General features: G+C 62.7%; 1 protein-coding gene across 5 annotated transcripts in view; it reads left to right on the top strand.

The window, feature by feature from the left end:
* EIPR1 (EARP complex and GARP complex interacting protein 1) overlaps positions 1-23146 on the top strand; it is a 123921-nt gene extending 100775 nt beyond the window's left edge. For all 5 annotated transcript variants that reach the window (XM_045447863.1, XM_045447864.1, XM_045447866.1 and 2 more), the window contains 5 exons: positions 5678-5777; positions 16247-16383; positions 19077-19244; positions 20517-20684; positions 22658-23146. In XM_045447863.1, the coding sequence (XP_045303819.1) occupies positions 5678-5777; positions 16247-16383; positions 19077-19244; positions 20517-20684; positions 22658-22832 (748 nt within the window). In that variant the 3' untranslated portion in view covers positions 22833-23146. The remainder of the gene's footprint in view (positions 1-5677; positions 5778-16246; positions 16384-19076; positions 19245-20516; positions 20685-22657) is intronic.
* Positions 23147-24553: the final 1407 nt, after the last annotated feature.

The raw sequence follows: 24553 nt of genomic DNA on the forward strand, positions 1-24553 counted from the left end.
CCTCCCCTCCCCTCCTCCCCCTACTCTCCCCCTCCTCTCCTCCTCCCCTGCCCTCCCCCTCCTCCCCCTCCTCTCCTCCTCCCCCTCCTCCCCTCCCCCTCCTCCCCCTACTCTCCCCCTCCTCTCCTCCTCCCCCTCCTCCCCCTCCTCCCCCTCCTCTCCCCCTCCTCTCCCTCCTCTCCCTCTCCTCTCCCTCCTCTCCCTCCTCTCCCCCTCCTCTCCCTCCTCTCCCCCTCCCCTCCCCCTCCCCCTCCCTCCCCTCCTTCTCCCCTCTCCCCTCCCCCTCCTCCCCCTCCCCTCCCCCTCCTCCTCCCTCATCCCCTTCCCTCTCCCCTCCTCCTCCCCCCTCCTCTCCTCCTCCCCCTCCTCCCCTCCCCCTCCTCCCCCTACTCTCCCCCTCCTCTCCCTCCTCTCCTCCTCCCCCTCCTCTCCTCCTCCCCCTCCTCCCCTCCCCCTCCTCCCCCTCCTCTCCCCCTCCTCCCCCTCCTCCCCCTCCTCTCCCCCTCCCTTCCCCTCCTCCCCCTCCCCCTCCTCCCCTTTCCCCTCCCCCTCCCTTCCCCTCCTCCCCCTCCCCCTCCTCCTCCCCCTCCTCCCTCGTCCCCTTCCCCCTCCTCCCCTCCTCCCTCCTCCCTTCCCTCTCCCCTCTCCCCTCCTCCCCCTCCTCTCCTCCTCCCCCTCCTCTCCTCCTCCCCCTCCTCCCCTCCCCCTCCTCCCCCTACTCTCCCCCTCCTCTCCTCCTCCCCCTCCTCCCCCTCCTCTCCCCCTCCTCTCCCTCCCTCCTCCCCTTCCTCTTCCCTCCTCCCTCCTCCCTTCCCCTCCTCCTTCCTCCCTTCCCCTCCTCCTTCCTCCCCTCCCCTTCTCCCTTCCCCTCCTCCCCCTCCCCCTCCTCCCCTTTCCCTCTCCCTCCCCTCCTCCCCCTCCCCCCTCCTCCCCTTTCCCTCTCCCTCCCCTCCTCCCCCTCCCCCTCCTCCTCCCCCTCCTCCCTCGTCCCCTTCCCCCTCCTCCCCTCCTCCCTCCTCCCTTCCCTCTCCCCTCCTCCTCCCCCTCCTCTCCTCCTCCCCCTCCTCTCCTCCTCCCCCTCCTCCCCTCCCCCTCCTCCCCTCCCCCTCCTCCCCCTACTCTCCCCCTCCTCTCCTCCTCCCCCTCCTCCCCCTCCTCTCCCCCTTCTCTCCCTCCTCTCCCCCTCCTGTCCCTCCTCTCCCCCTCCTCTCCTCCTCCCCCTCTCTCCCCTCCCTCTCCCCTCTCCCCTCCCCCTCCCCCTCCTCCCCCTCCCCTCCCCCTCCTCCTCCCTCATCCCCTTCCCTCTCCCCTCCTCCTCCCCCCTCCTCTCCTCCTCCCCCTCCACCTCCTCCTCCCCCTCCTCCCTCGTCCCCTTCCCCCTCCTCCCCTCCTCCCTCCTCCCTTCCCTCTCCCCTCTCCCCTCCTCCCCCTCCTCTCCTCCTCCCCCTCCTCTCCTCCTCCCCCTCCTCTCCTCCTCCCCCTCCTCCCCTCCCCCTCCTCCCCCTACTCTCCCCCTCCTCTCCTCCTCCCCTCCCCTCCCCCTCCTCCCCCTCCTCCCCCTCCTCTCCCCTTCCTCTCCCTCCTCTCCCCCTCCTCTCCTCCTCCCCCTCCCTCCCCTCCCTCTCCCCTCTCCCCTCCCCTCCCTCTCCCCTCTCCCCTCCCCCTCCTCCCCCTCCCCTCCCCCTCCTCCTCCCTCATCCCCTTCCCTCTCCCCTCCTCCTCCCCCCTCCTCTCCTCCCCCTCCCCCTCCTCCCCTCCCCCTCCTCCCCCTACTCTCCCCCTACTCTCCTCCTCCCCTGCCCTCCCCCTCCTCCCCCTACTCTCCTCCTCCTCTCCCTCCTCTCCTCCTCCCCCTCCCCCCTCCTCCCCTCCCTCTCCCCTCTCCCCTCTCCCCTCTCCCCTCCCTCCTCCTCCCTCCTCCCCTCCCTCTCTCCCTCCCATCCTCCTTCTCTCCCTCCCATCCTCCCTCCTCCCCTCCCTCTTCCCTCTCCCCTCCATCTCCCCTCTCCCCTCCTCCCCCTCCTCTCCTCCTCCCCCTCCTCCCCTCCCCCTCCTCCCCCTCCTCTCCCCCTCCTCTCCCTCCCCTCCCCCTCCTCCCCCTCCTCTCCCCCTCCTCTCCCTCCTCTCCCCCTCCCCCTCCCCCTCCCTCCCCTCCTTCTCCCCCTCTCCCCTCCCCCTCCTCCCCCTCCCCTCCCCCTCCTCCTCCCTCATCCCCTTCCCTCTCCCCTCCTCCTCCCCCCTCCTCTCCTCCTCCCCCTCCTCCCCTCCCCTCCTCCCCCTACTCTCCCCCTCCTCTCCTCCTCCCCTGCCCTCCCCCTCCTCCCCCTACTCTCCCCCTCCTCTCCCTCCTCTCCTCCTCCCCCTCCCCCTCCTCCCCTCCCTCTCCCCTCTCCCCTCTCCCCTCCCCCCTCCTCCCTCCTCCCCTCCCTCTCTCCCTCCCATCCTCCCTCTCTCCCTCCCATCCTCCCTTTCTCCCTCCCATCCTCCCTCCTCCCCTCCCTCTCCCCTCTCCCCTCCCTCTCCCCTCTCCCCTCCTCCCCTCCCTCTACCCTCTTCCGTCCTCACTTCTTCCCTTCACCCTTCTCCTTCCCTCCCTCCTCTCCCTCCTCTCTTCTCCCTCCTCTCTCCTTACTTCCTCCCTCCTCCCTCGCACTTCTCTCTAGTCCCTCTCCATCCTTTCCTCCTCCCTCTTCCCCTCACTCTCCTCTGTCCCCCCTCCTCCTTTCTCCTTCTTCCTCCTCCTTCTTCTCTCCTCCCCCTACCCCCTCCTTCTCTCCTGCCCTCCTCCCTCCTCCCCTTCCCTCTTTCCTCCTCCCTTCCCCCTCCTCCCCCTCCCTCCCTCCTTCTCTCCTCCCCCTCCCTCCCTCCTTGCTCCTCCCTTCGCCCTCCTCCCTCCTCCCTCCCCTCTGCCATGGGTATCAGTTTTTGTAGCGTGCCCTGTGACCCACATTCCTCCTTCAAACACCCTGCTGCTGTCCGGCCCACATGTTTGCTCTGTGGTCTTGGACATCGGAAGCAGATGTGTTAGAACTGTGGGCAGACGGATGGGGAAGGGGAGGTTCTGAGTAAGGGCTCGAGAGACACTGCAATTTAAAACCTAAAACAAGCACATGAGCTTCAGTGGAGGGATTTTGATGTGCAGATGCCCTTAAAGCTTTTTCTTGTTTTACGGTTGTTGGCTGTTTTCCCGGCCCTCACGCACTAGCGGTTAGCTAAATGTACTTTGAAATGGTCTCGTTTTTTTATGCGGCTTCTCTGCTCTTACCTGGATTCCTCACTCTTCCTTGGTGCCTCAGACGCCGCTGGGCGCGACGGGGAACGGACGGGCTTTGACAGCCTGGGGCTACTCCCCAGCAGACTGTAACCTGGCCGGGGAAGCCACGGTCAGAGAGTTCGTGGTCCGTCTTTGGCATCGAATTGGCTGACTCTTACCCTATGATTTGTTGCTTTCCCAGGAATCTCTGGCTTTCTGGTGTTTCTGTTAAAAACTCCACAAATCCCTTGGGGCGCCTGGGTGGCGCAGTCGGTTAAGCGTCCGACTTCAGCCAGGTCACGATCTCGCGGTCCGTGAGTTCGAGCCCCGCATCGGGCTCTGGGCTGATGGCTCAGAGCCTGGAGCCTGTTTCCGATTCTGTGTCTCCCTCTTTCTGCCCCTCCCCCATTCATGCTCTGTCTCTCTCTGTCCCAAAAATAAATTAAAAAAAAAAAAACATTGAAAAAACTCCACAAATCCCTGTCACTCAACTTCCTGACTGTAGGGTTGCTGACCCTGGATGGTCAGTTCCTGTCCTGTGGTCATCCCCACGGGTCATCCCCACGGCCGTGCGGCCCTGCCCTGCCCTTGTGTGTGTGTGTGTGTGTGTGTGTGTGTGTGTTTGCGTGTGCGTGTGTGTGTTGGGGTGCGGGGTAGATGTAGTCTGTGAGTGAGGTCTGGTGAGGAGCTCCTCGTAAGTCCTCCTAGGTGTACCGCTCCTAGAATATCGTGTTGAGGGTGGCATCTTTTTGTCCCCACAAACTCATATGTTGAAACCCTCACCTCCGGTGTGTTGTATCAGAAGGGGGGCCCCCCGGGAGGTAGATGCGGTCTGAGGGCGGAGCCCTCTGGGTGGGATAGGGGCCCCTCTCCCTCCTTGCCGCACCCGGGACACTCGAGAAAGCAGCGGTCCTCGGCAGAAGCACCCTTGCCGGCTCCCCGGTCTTGCGCAAGTGTGGGAAGGAAACGTGTGCTGCTCAGGCGGCCGGGCCGGTGGGGATCTGTTACTGCAGCCCGGGCTGCGGGGACTGTCGGGCACAGGTCAGTGCGGTGTTCTCTCCCGGGACAGGCCGGCGCCGCCCCCTTCAGCCTTCTGTCCCGGTTTGTGTTTTCCCTGGCGCTCCGCGTCAGGCGTGTGAGCTCTGCAGGGGCTCACCTGTGCAGATGGACTGCCAGGACGGACTTCGGCCGCCTTGCTTTGGGAAGCGTCTGAATTCAGAGTTCGGGTTGGCCATCATCGCAACAAAATCAGAGCGGATTTCAGAACCTCGCTTCCTGGCGTCTCTTCCAGCTGCTGTGTTTTAATTTTATGCGCCGGACTTTGTGCATTTTTCGCCCCTAGTGTTACAAGGATGCGCTAGGCCGTGTCTGATGCAGGAATGATCTACGTGGTCATAGTGCTGTGAACTTCACGTGCGTTTCTTCAACCGTAAAGGAGAAAGACGTTGTGGTTTTTGAATTATGTTAATGTTGTGATTAAAAGTAATCATAGCTACACTGACGGCCTTGAAAAGCTGGTGTGAGGGACTTGCCCCCGGGGCTGCCCCCGCCCCCCGTCAGTCAGTATCGTGCTCTGTCTCCTGGCGTCCGTGGTCATTCCCACGTGGCGTCTGCGGTCACCCCCATGTGGCAGCGACGTTCTCCTCTGTATAAGCACTTGAGGGAATCATCAGGGAGACAGGAACCCTGAAAACTTTTCATCTCCACGGCTTTACCACGGAGGTGATGGGTTTGTGATCTTTCATCAGTGACTCACATGTGTGTGTTATCAGCTGGGGTGGCTTTGGCTCCAGGTGACAGGACACTGGCTCAGACTGGCCAGCACGTCATGACATTACGTGACATCATAGGCAGGACCCCCCCCCGGTCACTGTGTCAGCCGCGTCCTTGGGCTACGAAAGACGTGGGCTTCCTGCCCCAGATGGCAGTGTCTATCCTGGGCCTCCTCGAGCCCTGGCCCCCAGCAGGCTGCTTCCTGTCCACCTGGCACAGCTGGTCACCTGTCCGTCCCTCCATCGACAGGAAGACACATGGGCTCCGGCAGCCACAACAAAGCAGCCCAGGCTGGGGGCCGAAACCACAAACCTTACTTGTCACGGCTCTGGGGGCTGGAGTCCAAGGTCAGGGCGTCAGTGCGGGTGCTGGCGAGAGCCCTCTTCTGGCTGTGTGCTCACTTGGCGAGAGAGAGAGAGACCACAGGGAGAGGCAGCGGTGGGGGGGTCACGCGTGTGCCGGTGCCATCACGGCCCGCACTCACCTCCTCGTACCCGGAGGCCCGGCCCCCTAACCGCGGCCGAGTGGGGAGGACGGACATTCAGCGGGAGAGGGCGCCCGCGCGTGGTGGCTTGGAGTGGGTATGGGGCAGCCACAGACACAGGTGCGGGGCCTCTGGCGTCAAGTTAACGGGGCCTCCTCTTCCTGCAGTGTGGTGTGGGAGCCCACGGGGGACGGGAGGAGAGTCATCTCGCTGGCCGACAGCCACATCCTGCTATGGGACCTACAGGAGAGCTCCAGCCAGGCCGAGGTGAGTGACAGGGCTACGGTTTCCTATGTTGTGTCGTTTTGTATGTTCATTATATTCTATTTTTAAATTTTTTTAGTGTTTACTTCTGAGAGAGCGAGGCGGAGGTGGGGGCTGGGGGGGAGGGCAGAGAGAGTGGGGGACAGGATCTGAAGCAGGCTCTGTGCTGACGGCAGAGAGCCCCATGCAGGGCTAGTTTAAAAAGTTTTTTTTAATGTATATTTATTTGTGAGAGAGAGACAGAGCATGAGCCAGGGAGGGGCAGAGAGAGAGAAACACAGAATCGGAAGCAGGCTCCAGGCTCCGAGCTGTCAGCACAGAGCCCAACATGGGGCTCGAACCCACAAACTGCAAGATCGTGACCTGAGCTGAAGTTGGTTGCTCAACCTACTGGGCCACCCAGGCACCCCTTAAAAGTTTTTTTTTTTTTTTTAATTTTTTAAATGTGTGTTTATTTTTGAGAGAGAGACAGAGCATGAGCCGGGGAGGGGCAGAGGGAGAGGGAGACAGAATCCGAGGCAGGCTCCCGGCTCCGAGCTGTCAGCACAGAGCCCGACGTGGGGCTCCAACTCACGGACCGCGAGATCGTGACCTGAGCCGAAGTTGGATGCTTAACCGGCTGAGCCACCCAGGGGCCTCTACGTGTTGTGTGTTTTTAACGGGACCTATCGGCTGAATTGAGAATACACGTCTTGGTTCGTGTGTGCTTAGAGTCCTGACGTTGGTTAGGAAACGCTTAGTGCACGGACAGAGCCAGCAGTCAGAGAACCGTGTGATTGGCTGTCTCCGGTGAACGCTGTCTGGGACCCGGGCACACGTAAGACTCAGAGCCACAGGCTGACACATCTCTGCCCTTTGGCTCATTTGCCATCCTGACGCATTTTCTCATTTCCAGTGTGTTGGCTTTTCCACGAACGGACACTGGAAGTCTGGTTGGAATCCTCTTTTAGGTAGGAGCGGTCATAAAACGCTGATTTCCTGGTGCTCGTGACCTGTCAAGTTTCTGCGTGAGTTGTAAAGAGGGACGGTGATCTGTGACCTGTCTGCCCTGTGGCCTGTGACCCCCGGTGGCCTTACAGCTGGCCTTCTGCTCACACACGTGCTCGCGCCTTCTCACGGGTTGTAGTCCTCGGACCGTGCCTGTGTGGGACAGAATGCAAATATCGGCCAGAGTCCTCCAGCCGAATGGGACACTCGAGGGGGACCTTGCGGGGAGCTGGCCCTTCACCCCCTTCCGTGGCCTTGCTGTGGCGTCTGGGTCACGGGCGCAAGCCGCCTCCCGACCCTTCTTCCCACGTGCCTCTCGTGGGCGTTGCTGCAGAGCGGACGGGGGGCAGGAAGGGGCCAGTCCGTTCCTGCTGGACTGCGGGGGCCAGAGAGGCCGGGGCGGTGACGGGCCCTGCACGCGTGTGTGCGTGCACTCGGTGCCCCCTGCCCCCTCGGCAGCCCGTCCCGAAGCCAGACGGGGACGCCTCTCTGGACCCTCGGCCGTCTCGGAATGACGCCATGTAGGGGGATTGATCTGTGACTTATTTTCTGCAGAGACCAATTTAGGCTCCTCTGCTTCGTTTTTATCCGCCGTCAGCAGTTCTGTCGACGGCACTTCGCGGCCCTCTGCCGGGTGTTTAATACGGAAACCTTCCTATGGATCCTGGCCACCTTCACACGCCGCTCCTCGGGGTGTTTATCGTCTGCTGCGGTGAATCGAGTCCTGTGCTCGCTGCATCATTACCTTTTGCAATTAAATCGGAGGTTCTTCGCCGTTTGTAATCATTAGCAGAGCCCGGGGGGGTCTGGGGGGGAGCTTCCATGGGGTCCCGGCCCCGCCGAGGGCAGAGGGGACGCCTCCCTGTTCTGGTGCCCGCTCCTCTGTCTCCAGCGCCCGGTGGCTTCCAGCAGCTGTGGGAACAAGTAGCTTCCCAGGTGCAGCGAGCGAGCGAGCGGCCGAGCAGGAGGACGAAGGGCGCCTTCGGAGTTGACTGTCCTCTTCCTTCCGGCCGCGCGTCCGTGTGAGAGCTTCTCGAGGATGAACCCGGGGTCGCCTGCTCGGCTGTATGCACCCAGGGGCACGAACATTCAGGAGTGCCTCTCGGAAGGAAGAGAGCGGGCGTCAGGGACACAGTGTTGGTTCAGAAATGTGGTCTGAGGTTGCACGCACACCGGGAGGATCGCCTGCACGTACACGGGGAGGAGCTGGTGGTGACGGGAAGGTCATTCGGTGCAGCTCAGGGCACGTCCGCTGTGCCAGGAAGTAGACAACATGCGTTTGTCCTTGGGGACGGGGAGACAGGGACTGCCGGGTGGCGGCTGGGCCGCCCTCAGGACGAACGCACCAGGTGGCCAGGGGCCTGGGACTCCCGGCCCCGGTGTCCCCCTCTCCCGTGGGAGCCCGGCTGTCCCCTGCCGTGCTGTGACCCCTCCTTGCTCCCGGCCTGCGTCCCCAGACATGTCCCCGAGCAGAGAAGGAGGCTTGTGAGGCCATTGTCATCTCTGATGCCGACTGCTCAGCAGCAGCGAGGCCGCGGGCCAGTGGGCTCCCCGCGGAACCCATTCTCCTGTCCCGGCTCTGCCCTCTGCTGACGCGGCCCAGCGCGGGGACCTCGCTCCCGGCCCCCGGGGCGGTGCGGGCAGGTGTGGCCACTCCGCCCCACACCGTGTCCCTTTGTTCTCTACCCTTTCGTGTTGTCAGCGGGACCTCTTGCAGACGGAAGGTTGTCATCTTGTTTTTGATAGACCTAAGTTTTGGAGAGGTTTTAATGGGTTCCCAGCAAAATTGAGGGAAGGGAACAGACACTCCCCCCGACCTCACATGCACACCTCCCACCATCTGCGTCCACCCCAGACGGACACGTGCTGCACTCGCTGGGCCCGCTACACGGAGCTGTACTCCCTCATCCCGTGTCCAAGGTCTCCGGTGACGTGGTGGCTCTTTCCCTGTCTGATTAGAGAGGAGGGTCGAGCACCCATTGCCCAGAGAGTGCGGATCCGTCCCGCGTGCCTGCGGTCACGCAGCAAGTGTGGACGGCTGGTGCTGAGGACACACGGGAGGGTTGGAGAGGTCCCCAGACACCCCCCACGTGGCTTCGAAGCCGTAACAGGGCTCACGAGGTGTTTCCACAAATCTTTGTCCCTCGCTAATTGTAAAGCAGTCCACGTTCATGTAAAGAAAGACACAGACCTTGGGGTCACAGAATTCGACTCCCTCACTTGACAGTTGAGAAAAGTAAGACCCAGGGAGCCAGGGGACGTCGTGGAGGCTGCAGGGTTTGAATGGCAGATTGGGGACTGCGGTTGTGACGCCGCACGAAGTGTTTGCCGTGGCCCCGCGCGCGTGCCTCTGAGCCACGTTTGCGTCCCGCCCCCCCCCCCCGGGCCTGAGCCTCGGAGCCTGGCTGTCCCCACCGGCCCGTCGCGGTTTGTCTGCGAGGGCAGATGTGATGTTTGGAAACGGTCAAGATTTATTGGGAGGAAGATCTTGTAAATAAGGTAGCTGCCCAGGCTTTGTAAAACTGGTCCGTGCAGCACAGGTTGCAAGTCTGGAAGCTGGTTTTGTGGTGAGCCTCATACAAAGCAGTCCTACACAGATGAGAGCACTCGCTGCTTGCCTGCAGTCGGCGGGGCGGGCGGGGCTTCAGGCAGCGGTCACCGCACTTTCTGTCTCCGGATACTTGTTTCTAGAAAAAAGCCGTCTTCTTCAAGAAGACATGGGGCAAGTCGTTTCCTAAGTTGCGTATCTCATGTGGCATAATAGCTACACATGGCTTTGATTTTGTAAACGTCGGAGACAGCTAATATTCTTTAATCTCCCAGTTAGATCTTAGAAAAAATCGCCAAATACAAAGAGCTAGGCATCGGTGTCTGGCAAAGTGTTTGCTTCCCAGGTTCTCAAAAGACTTCTTTCTAGTAAGAGCGGATGATAGAGGGGAGAGTATGTTGCACACACGGGTGTATTTAAGGGACGCAGCTGCTGCGGCCGGGGGAGCGAGGCGTGCATGCCTCAGTGGTGCCAGGCGGTGAGCCCTGCCGCGGCCCGGGGCTGTCTGAAGAGGGGCACGTGGCTGGGCTTTGAATGCAGACGCACGGCCTCTGCCTTCCTGCACTTGGCCGCCCGGTTCTGGGGTCCGCAGTGTATGGCTGATTGAATTTCAGTTCCCAGGCTGGTTTTGCTGTGATGGGCTGGGCCGGGCGTGGGCCGGCAGCCGTGCAGAAGGGAGCCCTGGCAGGCACGAGGCACAAGAAGGACACACTGAAGGCCGTGGCTCTGTGGGGTGGGGGTGGGGCAGCCTCCCGAGCTTTGGAATCAGGTCCCTTTCCCGCCACCCACAGGGTGACCTCGGGTGAGTTGCTTGGCTGCACTGGCCTCAGTGTCCCCATCTGTAAAGTGGGGACCGGTTTCCACACGTATGAAGTGGCCCTTACGTGAGGACAGCAGGCCCCACGGTGCCTGGCACACAGGCCTCGCTCGCCTGTTGGCCGCACGGTGGGGGTGGGGGTGGGGGCGGGGGCCGGATGAGCGTCTGGCTGAGTGGATGGGTACGGCGGCCGGAATACGCAGTGCTTAAACCTGGGCTGTGAACGAGAGTCGCTGACTAGGATCCCAGTGCGAAGGCCAGAGGTACAGGGAGAGAATCCGAGACGCCGAAAAGCAGTCTGTGTTGACTTGATAATTAAATTCCTCCCCTCAGAGCCAGCAGGGGGGATCACAACTCACACGTGAAGGGCGCGTGTGTGATCGCTGCACTGCTTCCGGGCTTTTGAGCCCACGTTACATACAAGCTTCCCCCTCTGCAAAGAACGGCCTGTGATTAGATCTCTCTCTCCAGCGGATCGCCGGAGTCTGGTTGGCGTGACAGGAGCATTGGTTACGTTCTAGTCCGTCTTGGTCAGGAAATTGAAATCTGCACTTACAGCCTTTGCGGTGTTGAGTGTGGAGCTGAGGTCAAGCCTGCAGGTGTGGGAGCAGGACGCACGGTTTCCTCTGCAAAGAGAGCTCAGGTTTTAGAGCAGCAAAGGGGCAAAAGCCCTCGTAGTTCTGTTCTTCCTGCAAATAGAGTGCTGTTTGCAATACGCTAAAAATAACTTTAAAACGGCCTCAGATTCCCTCCCCGGTGCTGGCACCTAATACCCTGTGTGCATTTTCAAAGACAGGCTGGCTCTGGTTCCCAGGAGGCCACCTCCGCAGAGCCTGGAACGCCTACTCCTGGGGAACAGAGTCCCCGCAGCAGTGTGGGGCCCGTGCAGCCACCCCCGTGACCCTGGACAGCTTGGGGCAGAGGGGTGGCAGGACCCCCCTCTGCCTTCCTCAGGGCCCCTGTGCACACCAGCCTCGCGGCCAGCCCTCCTCTCCCACACCTCTTCCACGTCTGAGGGCAGTGACTGGCTGGGGCTGTCCTGTTGAACCCGTTCCCGTCACCCCATCGACACTGATGACTCACCCCACGCCTTCCGTCCACCCCTGAAGACAGACCAGGGCTCCGGGCATTGTCCGGGCCCTGGAGGCTCTCATTTAATTTCCATGGCCCTGCGGGGTGGGCTCCTGAATAGCTCTGTCTCATGGGAGAGTTACCAGAGGGAAGCCAGGCTCGAGGGGACCATGCCACTGGCCAGGTCGCTTGGAATCACAGCTGGGGCTCATGCCCAAAGCTGGGGCTGGAATTTCCGGCCTGAGAGAGGCAGGGGACACCCGATACTCGAAGGAATGCCCTGTTGGTGTCGTCTCAAACGGGCACTGTAGGCGTGCCAGCATGAGTTTGGCTGCAGGACAAAAGAAATGACTTAAAGACTGAGGGAGTTTGCTGCCTGATGTGACAAGGAACGTGGCTATAAAGCAGCTCTGGGTTTGTCAGTCCAGTGTCTCAATAGCATCAGGACCCAGCCACTTGGCACGCTTCTCTTGTGCTGCAGTCACACGGTACTGCTGTCTCCCGTCACGCTTGCAAGGTGACTGCGGTGGCTCCAGCCATCGCATCCAGATTCCTACATCATCCACAAAGAGCAGACTTCTTGCCTGCATCCTGTTTGTAAGGAAAGCCCTTCTTGGAAGTCCCTCTGTCCCGTCTTCAGACACCGCCACATGCGCCTGCCGAAACCAGTCGCCGGCAGGGACGCAAGCCCGTCACGTGTGCCTTAGAGCAGCCCCCCAGTCCCCGGGGTGGGGAGGGGCCGCAGCCCTGCCGTTGCGTCCCTTGCCTCCCTCCTTCCACGGGGGGGGGGGGGGGTGGCCCTTTCTCAGCCACTCGCCCGGCATCTTGGGCGGTGGCCCGCACGTGCCTCTTGTCTGCTGTGCTCCTTCCGCTGAGCCCGGCGCCTTGTCAGCCCGGGGTCTGGGCACAGACAGTGTGGCTGTTGTGTCTGGAAACGCTTTGCCGGCTCTTCTTTGTGCCCACGTGGCCGCTCACGGCAGCGCGAGTCGCAGAGTTTTGTTCGCCAGACTTGTGGTGTTTTGTTCACACGTGGGGGCGGGTTCCGCCTGTGAAGAGAGGTGTGGGGGGGCGGCTCTAGTCCCTCCCTCTGGAGCAGGAGGCTCGGGACGGGGTCGTTGCTGTGAGCGTTGAAGAGCGGGGTGCCGCGTGAACTGCACTCCGGGGTTCCTGCACGGCTCTGTCTCCGAGTCACCAGGAAGCCTAAGCGTGTGCTCGGTCAGCCTTAGAACCTGCACGGCGAGGTCTCCTTCTGGCGGTCTTGCAGAGGGACCTTGGGCACGGCGTTCCCGCTGCCCCGGGCGGATCGTGCGGTAGGGAGCGCCCAGGCCCTGTTCCGGCCCCACTGCTGTGTGAGACACGGGGCGTCGCCCACCCTCTCTGGTCTCAGATTTCCCGGCTTGACGTCAGGGGGCTAGACTGGCCCATCGCTCGTGGTCTCCCCTTTCCTCTGGCAGGCGCTCGTGTCCCTTATCTCTAACAAATGACCGGGAACGTGGCTGCCTCCCACAGCCCCCACCTGGCACGACAGTTTCTGTGACCGTCAGGGACCTGGAGGCCGGACGCCCCTGGTGTCTCTCAGGGGCCGTGTGCAGGAATCAGTGTCTGAGTCTCATCAGAGGACTTGACCGGGGCGGGGGGGGGGGGTTGTACCCCAAGCTCAGGATACTGTTGGCCTGGGGCCTCGGTTCCCTGCACGCGGGCCTCTGAGTGTGGCCGCCAGCCTCATCGAAGCCAGTGGGGCAGTGGGGAACTTCACATGGTGTAGGACGCCCCTCGGCACAGAGGGCTCTGTCGGTTTGAAGGCCGATACCTAGGGAGGGTCCTGCCCGCCACGGGCTGTCCAGCCTCCTGCCCTCAGGCCATCGGGCTGACCTTCCACGGACCCTGCCCACTCAGCCTACACCGCCTCCCCTCTGCCCTTTGTCCAGTCAGGATGTGTATGTTTCCCGTCTCTGCCTCACTGTGCAGGAATCCCTCCTGCTTTCACCGATTTGAGGTGTGTGCGGCCCCAGAGGCCATCCCGGGTCCTCACCGTGCCCGGCCTGGCCCCTCCAGCTGGCCCAGCGCTGTTTCCTCTGGGATGTCCGGATTTCCGTTGTAATCTCTCATCCTGGCCGTGCCACGGGCTGGCTGGGGTTTCCTTGCAGTTAGTACACGTCTGTACCTGGGTTTCCTCATCTGGGACGTGGGTCTGTTAGCATGTACGTCGTGCGGCTGCAGTGACCTCACCAGGACAGGACCGCGCGGTAGCTGATAACCAGTTAGCGTTCCCACCGGAGCGAGCCTCACGTGGAGTGCTCACCTCTGCAGCAGGGGGTGTGGTGCGGGCCGGGTCACCGACCCTCTGTCCACCTGTCCCTCTGCCGTACTCGGCGTGGCCGGGGCCACTCGATGTGCTTGCTGACGGCCGCATCGCTGGTTGCTGGTTAGTTGATGGATTAATTACCAGCTGCCTTCAGAAAGCTGGAAGAGTCCGGAAGCTGGAGGCCGGAGGCTGGTTCTGCGGAGTGAGCTTTGGAAGCAGACGGTGCTCGTTAGTTTTGCCGATTTAACCTCTCCAAGGGGCCCTGATGGAATCAGAAGGGACACGAGTGCTGAGGGCTCGGTGACGAGGCTCAAGGGTCATCCGTGTCCGGGGCGACGCGGTGACGCTTCCCCACCAGTCTGTGGATGAGTCCCCCTGTCGAACGTACATCCCCTGCTTCTGAAGGTGCGACCTCGTGTCTTTACCTTTCTGAAGCCTGCGGTGACGAGCCAGTCTGTGTGACAGAGAACCAGGGAGCTGTGTGTTGACTTCATTGTCCTGCTTGCTGATCTGATCTCACCCGTCCTCGGCAATGTGGAACAGCACCTGGAGAAATCTTGTTTGATTGATTTGTTTTTTCCCTAAAGGAGAAACTGCGAGCATACCTCTTAGCCAGTGCCGGGAGCGTGGCGGTTGAAACCGGCTGGCCCGGCTGAAGCCCCCACGGGTCTCTGGCGCCTGGTGTGGAACCTTAGCGTCCAGGCCGCGATGCCCCCTGCGAAGCGGGCGCCTGTCTTCGCCTCCTGCCTCGTTCTTACTCACGATCCTCCGTGGCGCGGCATCTAGGTCCCCGTCGTGAATCGCCCGCCACCGTTCTGTGTCGTCTGTGGCTCGGTGGGGGTGGCCTGCGTGCCCTGCGGGGTCCCCCGGGGGCTCCGTGTGGGGCCACCTCCCACAGACCCTCAGGCCTCGCGTTCCCAGGGGCCCCGGCGCCCGGGCTGCTGAGACGGCCCGAGAGGAGCCGCGAGGTCTGGTGCCAGAGCAGGAAGGGCAGAGCCCCGCCCCTTCGGCTAAGTGCGCCGTCTGTTGTCCCCACGCGGTCCGCGTGTCCTTGTCACCCCGCCTGCTTGGCCGCCGCCCACTGGTCCTGGTGGCACTTGACGGACTGGGCCGGGCCACGTCCCTCCCCAGGAATTTCTCAGAGTCTCAGGGTCGGCCTGGTCTTCTGTGGGTGTCTGCTCTGGGTGCCGCTGCCCCTGCCTGGGGGCTGGAGGGAGCCAGAGCAGCTCAGAGCGGGTGCGGACAGGCACAGGGGTGAGGGGTGAGGGGCTCTGGTGTGAGTCCCCACGGATGCTGTTCCCGACGTCGCCCCGAGACGCCCCGGGTTCCGGCTCAGCCAAGGCCTCCTGTTCCCAGGACCGCTCTGCCCCTGGTGACCCCTCGCCTGACTTTGCTCTTCCGCCTGTGGCCCCGAGCTGCTGCCCTCGGTGTCCCTTCACGGCCCCCAAGAACTCCCGGCACACGTGTGGGCCTGCGTCCACTGGAGCAGCAGTGGTCAGCCTGGGAAAGCCTTGCGTTCATTCTCCACGTTCTCCCGTCGTGAGCTCGTCTGGCCTCGGCCTCTGTCCCCAGCCACTCCCCCCGTCATTTCTGGGCACACCCCGGGCCTCCTTGGGAGATGGCTGCCCCCTGGGTGCCGTCCTGCCCTCCGGCCGCGTGACTGCGGTCCTGCTGTCCCCAGAGCGCCGGGCTGGTCGTGGCTCTGCTTCGTGCACGCCTCGCCAGCACCGCGTCCCCCTGAGTAGGACGGACACAGTACCTATTTCTTTTCTTTTTTAAAAATTATTCTTCAAGTTTATTTATTTGGAGAGAGAGGCAGAGAGAGCACAAGTGGGGGGCAGAGAGAGAGGGTGAGAGAGCATCCCAGGCAGGCTCCGTGCTGTCAGCCAGAGCCGGACTCGGGGCTCGAACTCGTGGACCGTGAGATCATGAGCTGACATCAAGAGTCGGATGCTCAACCAGCCGAGCCACCCAGGTGCCCCCTCCCCCTTTTTTAAATTTTTGGTTTTTTTCACAGTACCCATCTCTTGCCTGGAGCGGACGTAAGCCTTTAACTTTGTGCCGAGAGAGGATTAATAGGTTGTACTTGCTGAAGGCGGAGCAGAGACCTCACCTGGGGTGTTGTAAGGCAAAGGCCCAGCTTTGCCAAGGGGAGGGCTTGGGGGTGGGCGGGGGCCAGGCCCGGAGCAGCTGGGTGGGGGCGAGGGAAGGCCTCCCCTAAACCCGGGAGGTGCATGGTAGTGGTGGCGGCTTGGGGGCCTGCGGGGAGCAGGGGCACTGACCGCCCGGCTGTGTCCGGGGGGACATCGTGCCCGTGTGCTGTCTTAGAGACGCCCCTGCTGTCCCGACTCAGGACGCAGCGGGCACTGGGCGCCGGGGCGCGTGTGCCTGGAGCAGCCGTGCGGACCTCGCCGGCCGGGATGTGGCCGCCGGGGAGGCCGGGTGACGGAGCGGCTGGGCAGTGCTGCCTTCGGGCTGGAGCAGGCCAGCCCCACACACCCTGGCAGGTCTCATTCAGCACGGGGGCTACTCACATGCTTTCTATTTTTGCCGTGCTCGGTTTTATAGCTTTTTCCAAATAAGGTTCAAACGTTTTTGCCTTTTAAGGGGAGGTGACAAAGACAGAGCTCCCTAGTTATTTTCCATAATGTCCCGTGCGTGCAGGATGTCCTCTCAAGCTTTGTGAAAAAAGGTTCACGTTACTGTTTTTGTCTTCTTCCCTTGGAACACCACCCAATTCCCAGCTGGCCGGTTCGGCGTCCCTGGAAGGGAAGGGACAGCTGAAGTTCACCTCGGGACGGTGGAGCCCTCACCACACCTGTACCCAGGTGGCCACCGCGAATGACACGACCATCCGAGGGTGGGACACGCGGAGCATGAGGTCAGTGGCTGCTGTGACTCGTGGGTGTGCCCTGGGCCCTGCCCCCTCTCCCCACCCCTTCTCATCCACGAGGGGGCGACTCTGAGTCCGGCGTATTTGGGTCACACAGCGTGTGTGTATGCGTGCTTGTGTGCATGTGCGCTTGTGCGTGTGCGCGTGTGCCCTTGTGCGTGTGTGCGCTCTTGGTTTTGCGGGAGGCCGTAGCCCTCGCTTTGTCTCTCTGCCCCACCTGGAGCTGGCAGACCCATCACAGTGGACGGGGTTCCTCAGCTGTTACTGTTCCGCGTGGATGTCCCTTGACTGGTGGCAGTTTGCAGTGAAAACTAGGACTGGGCTTGTGTAGCTCCTCGCCAAGGGCAGGGTGGCCGCTGGGCTCCCGGTCCCCGTGATTAGCAAGCACACGGTGACAGGTGCAGCCCCAGGTTCAGTTTGGGGAGGTGCCTGTGACCGTGTCTGTGCCTTTAAGACACACGCCTCCCGGGTAACCGACTCTGTCATTTAAGTCATTATGCGCCGCAGCCAGTGGTTCTAATGGAACAAATAAGAGCGATTTTTCTGTTCCAGGTGTGGTTTGATAGGCAAAGGAGTGATGGGGTGCACATCTGTTGCCGTGGCAACGGGAGCCGTGCAATCGTTCTTAAGATACAGTTTACCCCTCAGCACACCGTCATTTATCACCGAGGCGCAGAGACGGATGTCGTGAAATAGCGTGTGTTGCCTTCAAGGGTGGGGCGCAACTTTGAATGTAGTTCTGCGGCCCCTCTGGAAACTCAGGGGCTAATAAATAATCAATTGCCACTTCCTCGGGGTGTGAATTTTGCTTGAAGCCGGAAGCTGGAAGCCGAGGACCACGGGCCTGAAGGACGTGCCGCCTGAAACCGTCTCTGTGGGTCCTGTGGCCTCCTCGCCCTCTGTTTTCACTCTTCTTCGAGGGCGGGAAGAACGACAGTTTCTGGAGACCAGAAGCTCCGCGGCTGCTGTTGCAGAGCCCGGACAGAGAGCAGACGGGGTGTGGGTGGCGGTGCCCCGTGGGAACCCCCTCGCCCCGGTCTTCTCCGGGGACGAGCCCCGCGCCTTGCTGACTCAGTTCTCCTTCTGCCGACGGCTCTGGTGTTCGCCTAGCCGGGGTGCTTTTGATGTTGTTTTTGGAACGTACTGTGCTTTCGTGCCAAAATCCCTGCCACCAGGGCACACGGAAAACTCTCCGTCAGGGCTCCGCGCACGTGCGGCTGTCCCCGCAGCGCCCTAGGACCTGCCACGGTTGTACTTTCATACGTTTGCCTGTTGCACGTGGGAGGTCTTCGGGGTGGGCTGTCTTCTTTTAGGAAAAAATATTAGGGTGTTGGAAAGGCGCAGGATACAGGAACCGTTTCAAGGTTTAAAGTGGTTTAGGGCCGGCAGGCCCAGCGTGGGAGTGGATGGAAGGGAATGACTTTCCCGACCTCGAGGGCGCGGGCACGCATGGCTGTCAGACGCGCAAGGAGATCCCACCCGCCGGCTCACCAGCGAGGAAGCCGGGGGACTGGGGTCGGGGCAGGCAAGGCCTGGTCACAGCCAAGCGGGGATGCGCTGAGAGCACCGTGGGCGGCGGTGACCCCGCCGCGTCCATGTGGTTTCAGCCACCCTGCAGCCTCCCTGGATTTCTGACATCAGAAGGACTCCTCGTGTGGATGGAATGTTCTCATTTCCCACCCTGGGAGGAGCAGCTTGGAGCAGTGGAAGTCAGGTTTCCGTTGGGTCTGTGCATACACGTGTGTGTGTATGCACGTGAGTGTGTGCCCGTGTGTCTGCACGTACAGATGTGTGTGCGTGTGCACACGAGTGGATGCACCTGTGTATGTGTGTACACGTGCGTGCATGTCAGTGCACGCACACTGTGGACGCACGTGTGTGCAGATGTAGGTGCACGCGTGTCTGTGTGTACGGATGTGTGTGCGTGTGCACACGAGTGGATGCACCTGTGTATGTGTGTACATGTGCGTGCATGTCAGTGCACGCACACTGTGGACGCACGTGTGTGCAGATGTGTGCCCACGCGTGGGTGCACGCATGTCTGCGTGTACGGATGTGTGTGCGTGCGCGTGCCACGTGACCGAAGTGAAAAGCGCCCCGTGTCTCCTGTGTTGCACTGGGCCGTGGTGGAGGTGCCCCCAGCGTCAGTGCCACGAGGGGCCGTGAGCGGATAAGGGACAGCCCAGCCACAACAGGCCCTGTCTCCTTCACTGCTCTTTATGCTTTTCCAGTTTTTTCTTCCGTGCCTGTGTCTGTGTCTCCCACCACCAGCACCGCTGTGCTCCCGCTCTGCTGTCGACCTGTGCCTTTTCTCTCTCTGTGTCCTTCCAGAACTCGGTCGGCTCTCCCTCCTGGCTCAGTCTGTCCCCACTCCTCACGGCAGGGACAGCCCCTCTGACTCGCTCTCGTTCCCGAGGTGCTAGGTCACCTTTGTGACGGTTGTGAACCAGTGTCCCTTCCTCAGCTCGGGGGGAATCACAGGTGTGCTCCTGAGGAAGCCTCGGCCTGGGCTCTGCCGGGAGAGGCGCTGAGCGGGGAGCCCTGGCCTGCAGCCCCGTGGCGGGACCCGCGGTCCCTGGAGACTGGCCCTCCATGGGGGAACGGGAGGCGGTGCGAGTCTGCGGGGTGGAGTTTTCACGCCCGCGTCGCATTCCGTGTGCGCCCCCTGCTTTCTCCCGCAGTCAGATCTACTGCATAGAGAACGCCCACGGGCAGCTGGTGCGGGACCTGGACTTCAACCCCAACAAGCAGTACTACCTCGCCAGCTGCGGGGACGACTGCAAGGTCAAGTTCTGGGACACCCGAAATGTCACCGAGCCCGTGAAGACCCTGGAGGAGCACTCGCACTGGTAGGGACTGGCTGGGGCGGGGCGGGGCGGGGCGGGGGCCAGAGATCCGGCTGCCGGGTACTCTCCCGTTTGGAAAGGCCGCTGTGAACCATTTAGTCGACCCGGTTTTACTTTTCCTAAAGAAACACTCGTCCCGGATCCCAAAGTTTGGGATTTATCAACGTAGGCAAAGAAGGAAAACGTTTCGTCTGTGTTCTGTGGAAGGAGAGCCAGTTGAGACACGCAAACACAGCGTGCGTAGCTGTTCACGCGTGTTGTTTGCGGTGCTGGGAAGCTGCAGACCGCCCAAATGCCCATCAGGAGGGGGCCGGTTAGTCTGGCCGGTGGGGGCTGTGCAGCAGGAGAGGCCAGGAGAAGAGCTGTGTGTGCGGGCGCCGAGGGTCCCCGACAGTCGTTCCCGAGGCGTTTAGTGTTTACCGTGTGTCTGGTACTTTGTGAACACCGAGAGAGCAGCTCTAGGCCAACGTGTGTGCCGTGAGCTCGTTTTCATTACAGTGAGGCGTGTGTGTGTTTGTACACGTAACTGCCTGTGTGAGTGTGACTGTCTACATGTGTGCACGCTTGTGTGTTCACGTATGTGCGTGTGTGTGCATATGTTCTTGTGTGTGCACGCTTGTGTGGACATATGCCTCTATACTTCGTGTGTGTGTGTGCCCTTGTGTGTACATGTGTGCGTGTGTGTGTGTGCGTGTATGTGGAAGAAGCATCTAGAAGAACGGGATTGCTGTCAGGTGTCCTTCCTCAGGCCAGGGTGGGCAGGTCACAGGAGAGTTGGCTTCTCGTGGTCTATATCTGAGTTCTTTGAATTACTTTCCAGAAGCCACGTTTCTGCAGTCAGAAAATTAAAAACCTGAACGCTGGAGTAGAGTTCACCAAAGTCAGCGAGCGGCTGTGATTGCTGTGGTCGAGGGGACGCCCGTCCTCCGGCTCGGCTCACCGAGCTCCCTGGGCGGGCACGTCGGTGGCGCAGACCCAGAGCACGCTCGCGGCCCCGTGGCAGCGGTTTGTGGACGTTGCCCTGGGGTCTGGCTGACCTGCCCTCTGCTTCCGGCGCAGCCCTTGAGCTTAGGGTTTTGGGTGCTTCTGTTCGGTCCCGTGTCTGTTTTCCGGGACTTCAGAGAAGGTTTGGGAGAAACTCGCAGTGAGCCCAGCCGTCTGCTGGGACCTTCCTAACGCTGCACCATGCAGTCTGGGGTCGGCCGCCTGACGACCCTGCCGTGACCCCTTCCGGGAAGGTCCGAGCGCTGCTAGACCTGCCTCCTTGCCTCGCAGGGTGTGGAGCGTCCGCTACAACCACTCGCACGACCAGCTCGTGCTCACGGGCAGCAGCGACAGCAGGGTCATCCTGTCCAACATGGTGTCCATCTCCTCCGAGCCCTTCGGCCACCTGGTGGACGACGACGACCTGAGCGACCAGGAGGAGCGCCGTCCAGAGGAGAAGTAAGGGCACAGGCTCCCCGTGGTGTGGGGCTTCCCCTCCCTGACCGCCGCGCGGTCCGGGTGGCTCGTGGCAGAGGCGTCCGGCGGGTGGTCGGGGAGGGTCTTGCCACTGCCCGCTTGCGGGTCACGGTTCTGGAGGACGTCGGCACCCGCCGCGGGGGAGTTGGAGTTGGGTCACGTGATGTCTCCTCGCGTGGGTCCTAGAGGAGATCTTTCCTGACGGCCGTCACTAGTCTTTTAGCGTGCTCTCCGGGCTCGATCCCTCCACCGTCCCCATGAGCGAGAGATCGCCGTCGGCATCTCCTCCGCTGGCGCGGATTTGAGACGTGTGGCTCAGTTGGTGGCAATGGCCCTCGCCACGGCGGACGTGGACTCCAAGCCGGCGCTCTCAGCCCCGACCCCCAGCCGTTCCCCTGCCCTGCTTCAGCCCGAGGTTGCACACGGAGTGTGGTCAACCTTGATTCCCCTCGTAACAGTCGCACCTCCTGGTTGCATGTTTCCAAAACACTCCTTCCTGCGCTGTTCTCCAGTCCTGACCGCACCTGTTCAGACTGGGGCTCGTGCTCCCGAGAGCGGCCCGGCTCCTGGGGGCTCGGGGCTCGCGCTGGTCGCGTTCCTGGTTAGTGCCGAGCAGGGGTGCCCCGGCCCCAGGCTCGAGTCGGAGCCTCCGGCTGTGAGCGGGGTGCGGCTGTGGCTTCTGTCAGCGCGGAGTATAAAGGGGGACATTTCTTGTTCGAGGAGACTGTTGTCCGTGCGGGGAGCTGCCTGCAGAGGTCCCATGTCCCGGTTCCTGGAGGGGACGGTGTGGAGTGGGCCCCGTCGAGCCCTGCCGTGGAGTAGGGCCGGCCCTTCTGTTGTGAGGTCCTTTACCGCTCTGTCGTCCGAATTCTTCCTGCAGCTACCTGAGCTCGGCCTAACTTCACTTGAGACCAGACCTCCGTGCTTGGGGCCTTTCCCACCTTTGTCTGTCTCGTGGCTGCAGGTGTTCTCTGTTCAGGCACGTGGAGCCGCACTATGGGGACGCAGGAGCGGTCGTTTGGGGCAAGGACCGGCCGACCGCGGTGCCGCTGGCTTTGGCGCCCCTCGCCGGGACAGCTATGCCGGTGCCGGTGGGACTCACGGCGTGCTGCCCTCCACTCGGGCGGCTGCGGAGAAGCGCCTGAGTCGGGAGGCCGGCAGATGCGGGGACATCATCCCCAGGGTCCCCAAGCCTTCCTGCTCCCGTGGTCTGTCCGCGTGGCTCACTGAATTCAGGAGAACAGAACCCCCAGGAGGGTTTTCCTGCGGCGGGTGTAACACGCCTCGCTGGGGCACGGTGGGTCGGCATCGCCGGATGGCCGGCAGGGCTGCCGCGTGAGCGGGCCGGGGCGGGGGGGGGGGTCATGCAGAGCTGGATGCTGCTCGCTGGGGAGTGGCACCCTGCAGCGTCCAGGAGTGCGGGGTGCCGTCCGAGTAGACGCTCCCTGCGAGACGGGAAGAGAAGCGCCTGAGGGGCCCCTCCGAGTGGAGAGCGTGTGGTATCCTGTCATCGTGGGCACGTGGGGTCTGCGCTCCCCACACGTGTAGCGTGTCCGGTCAGGGTTCCTGAGAAGGAGAGCCGCCACCCCACTTCAGAGGGCGGTGACACGGAACCCCAGCTGAGGGCGTTGCAAAGCCACACCGGCCAGCTGGGAAGGGGCCGCGCCGGCAGTCCCCAGGGTCCTTTCTGCTTCTCGTCACCCTTCGCTCAGCCCTCACGGTTGTTTCCTGGCCACCGTCCCCTGAACCGTGGCCCCTCGTAGACTCCCCGGCACCTGCTGTCCCACAGCCAGAGAAAAGAGTGTCCCCGGGCCTAGCGCGGATTCTGTCCGCCTCCGCGGGGGGCCCGTTCCTCACGGCCGGGTGAGGGTCTCTGTGCTCCGGGAGGAGCGGCCCCGCCGGCCCCCGCAGGACGCACCCCCGCCTCGCTCATGCGTGTCCCTGGTGCCTTGCAGGAGCCAGGAGCCCCCGCAGGACAGCGTCATCGCGACCTACGAGGAGCACGAGGACAGCGTGTACGCCGTGGACTGGTCGTCCGCCGACCCCTGGCTGTTCGCCTCCCTGAGCTACGACGGGAGGCTCGTCATCAACCGGGTGCCCAGGGCCCTGAAGTACCACATACTGCTGTAGTGCGTCCCCGGCCGTCCTCGGCCGGCTCTCCCACCCCCGCGTCTGTTCGGAGGCGGCTGTCCCCACAGGCCGCTCTCCGGGAACCGGCCTCACCGGCGTCCGCCGTGGGAGCCCCCGTGGCTGCGCAGCCGGGCCTCGGCGAGGTGCCCCGTCTCTGGGGATGGCGCCAGGACGTGCTGCCCGTCAGTTGCCGTCGGCCTTCTCTGGTCTCTTTGAGGGTGCTGGGAGGGTCACTGAAAGAAAATAGTATCTGTTTCCGTAACATTGACCCCCGTTTCTCTTGAGATTAAAAGTAAAATGAGCAAGGCCACGCGGCCCGGGCTTCTGGCTCATTCTTCAGGAACCTGCCCCGTGTGGCCCTGTCACCTGCTCTCTGCTCATTTTCTCTGGGCCTGACCCGTCCGTGCGCGGACCGTGGCATCTGCGTGGCCAGCTGGGGGCGCTGACCGTGGCCGGGAGTGAGTGTCTCCCGTCGGCCTTGGCCGCCGATCCCGGGTCCTGCCCACGTGGTGCCGATGGCACCGGGGGAGGCAACTTCTTGTCCCCCAAAGCCACACGCCTGCCCTCGTGAAATCCCATGCCGTGGTGCTGACCCCCACTCCTCGGTGAGGTGGACACGGGACGTGTGGACTCGTGCCCGGTCCCCCGCCGCGGGCCCACGGGTCTGTGCTGCCCCCGGGTCGTGAGCGCTGGCTCGGAGGCGTGCAGCCCACCCTGCCCCTGCATAGGTGCCTGGGGGGCTGGGACACGAGGAGACAAGCCCCCATTTTCCGAAAGCACAGGAGATCCTCCACGAAGGCCCATCGGAGCTGCCCCGACGTCCCCCTCCAGGTTCTGGCCGCGGCGGGTCCGGGCCAGGAGGGAAACCTCGCTGCTGCTGCTTCTGCGTAGTGTGCCTGCCCCTCTGTGCGGCCCTCAGGGTGCCGTGCACCTGCTTCCCGGGCGAGGCCGTGTTTGCTGAGAGAGGCTGGCCGAGCCGCCCATTGGATCAGGGACCAGAGCTCTCCGGACTCAAGAGGACACGTGGGCCCCTTGCCACGTGGTGCTGACCGAGGTGGCGTCGAGATGCCGGGAGGGGGTCAGTTTCTGGATGGACCTACAGTGGGGCCGTCAGTTTGCTTTGCTGACAGATTACAAGTAGGTGAGAGGCCAGGACAAGAGCCAGGGAGGGCCCAGCGTTTGGTCAGAGCAGCCAGGACGGTTGCGGGACAGGAAAGACCCGGAGAGGAGCAGGGTGGGGGTCGGAGATGGGAGCCGCCTGCCGACTGCGATCTGTTAGCGCGAGACGCCTGTGGAGCCCGGCGGCCATGCCCACCGGCATTTGGATACTTGAGCCGAGCTTCTGGAGGGGTCCGGGCTGGCTGCGTGGGGAGCAGAGTCTGTTGTCGTGGCGGCCGCCCCGGGGCACCCGCCGTGGGGTTGGGATGGGGAAGACCAGGGCCGAGCCCCACGTGGAGCTGGGGGCCGGGGGCCCGCGGAGGAGGGAGGGGAGCACTGGGGGAGGTGCACGCGACCCAGCCCGTGGCACGTCCCGGAGGCCAAGTGAAGCGGGGGGAGGGCCCACCGTCAGGTGCCGGGGGCACGCCGGCCCGGCGGCCTGGAGGGCCCTTGCGCTCTTGCACAGCTGCGGGGTCTGGAATGGGGGTCTTGCTTCCCTGGGTTCTTCCATCCCGTGTCTCTGTGGAGACCGCAAACGCCCGGACGCCGATCTTGTGTCTCAA

Source organism: Leopardus geoffroyi, chromosome A3 (genome assembly GCF_018350155.1).
Source record: "Leopardus geoffroyi isolate Oge1 chromosome A3, O.geoffroyi_Oge1_pat1.0, whole genome shotgun sequence".
Classification (NCBI taxonomy): Eukaryota; Metazoa; Chordata; class Mammalia; order Carnivora; family Felidae; genus Leopardus; species Leopardus geoffroyi.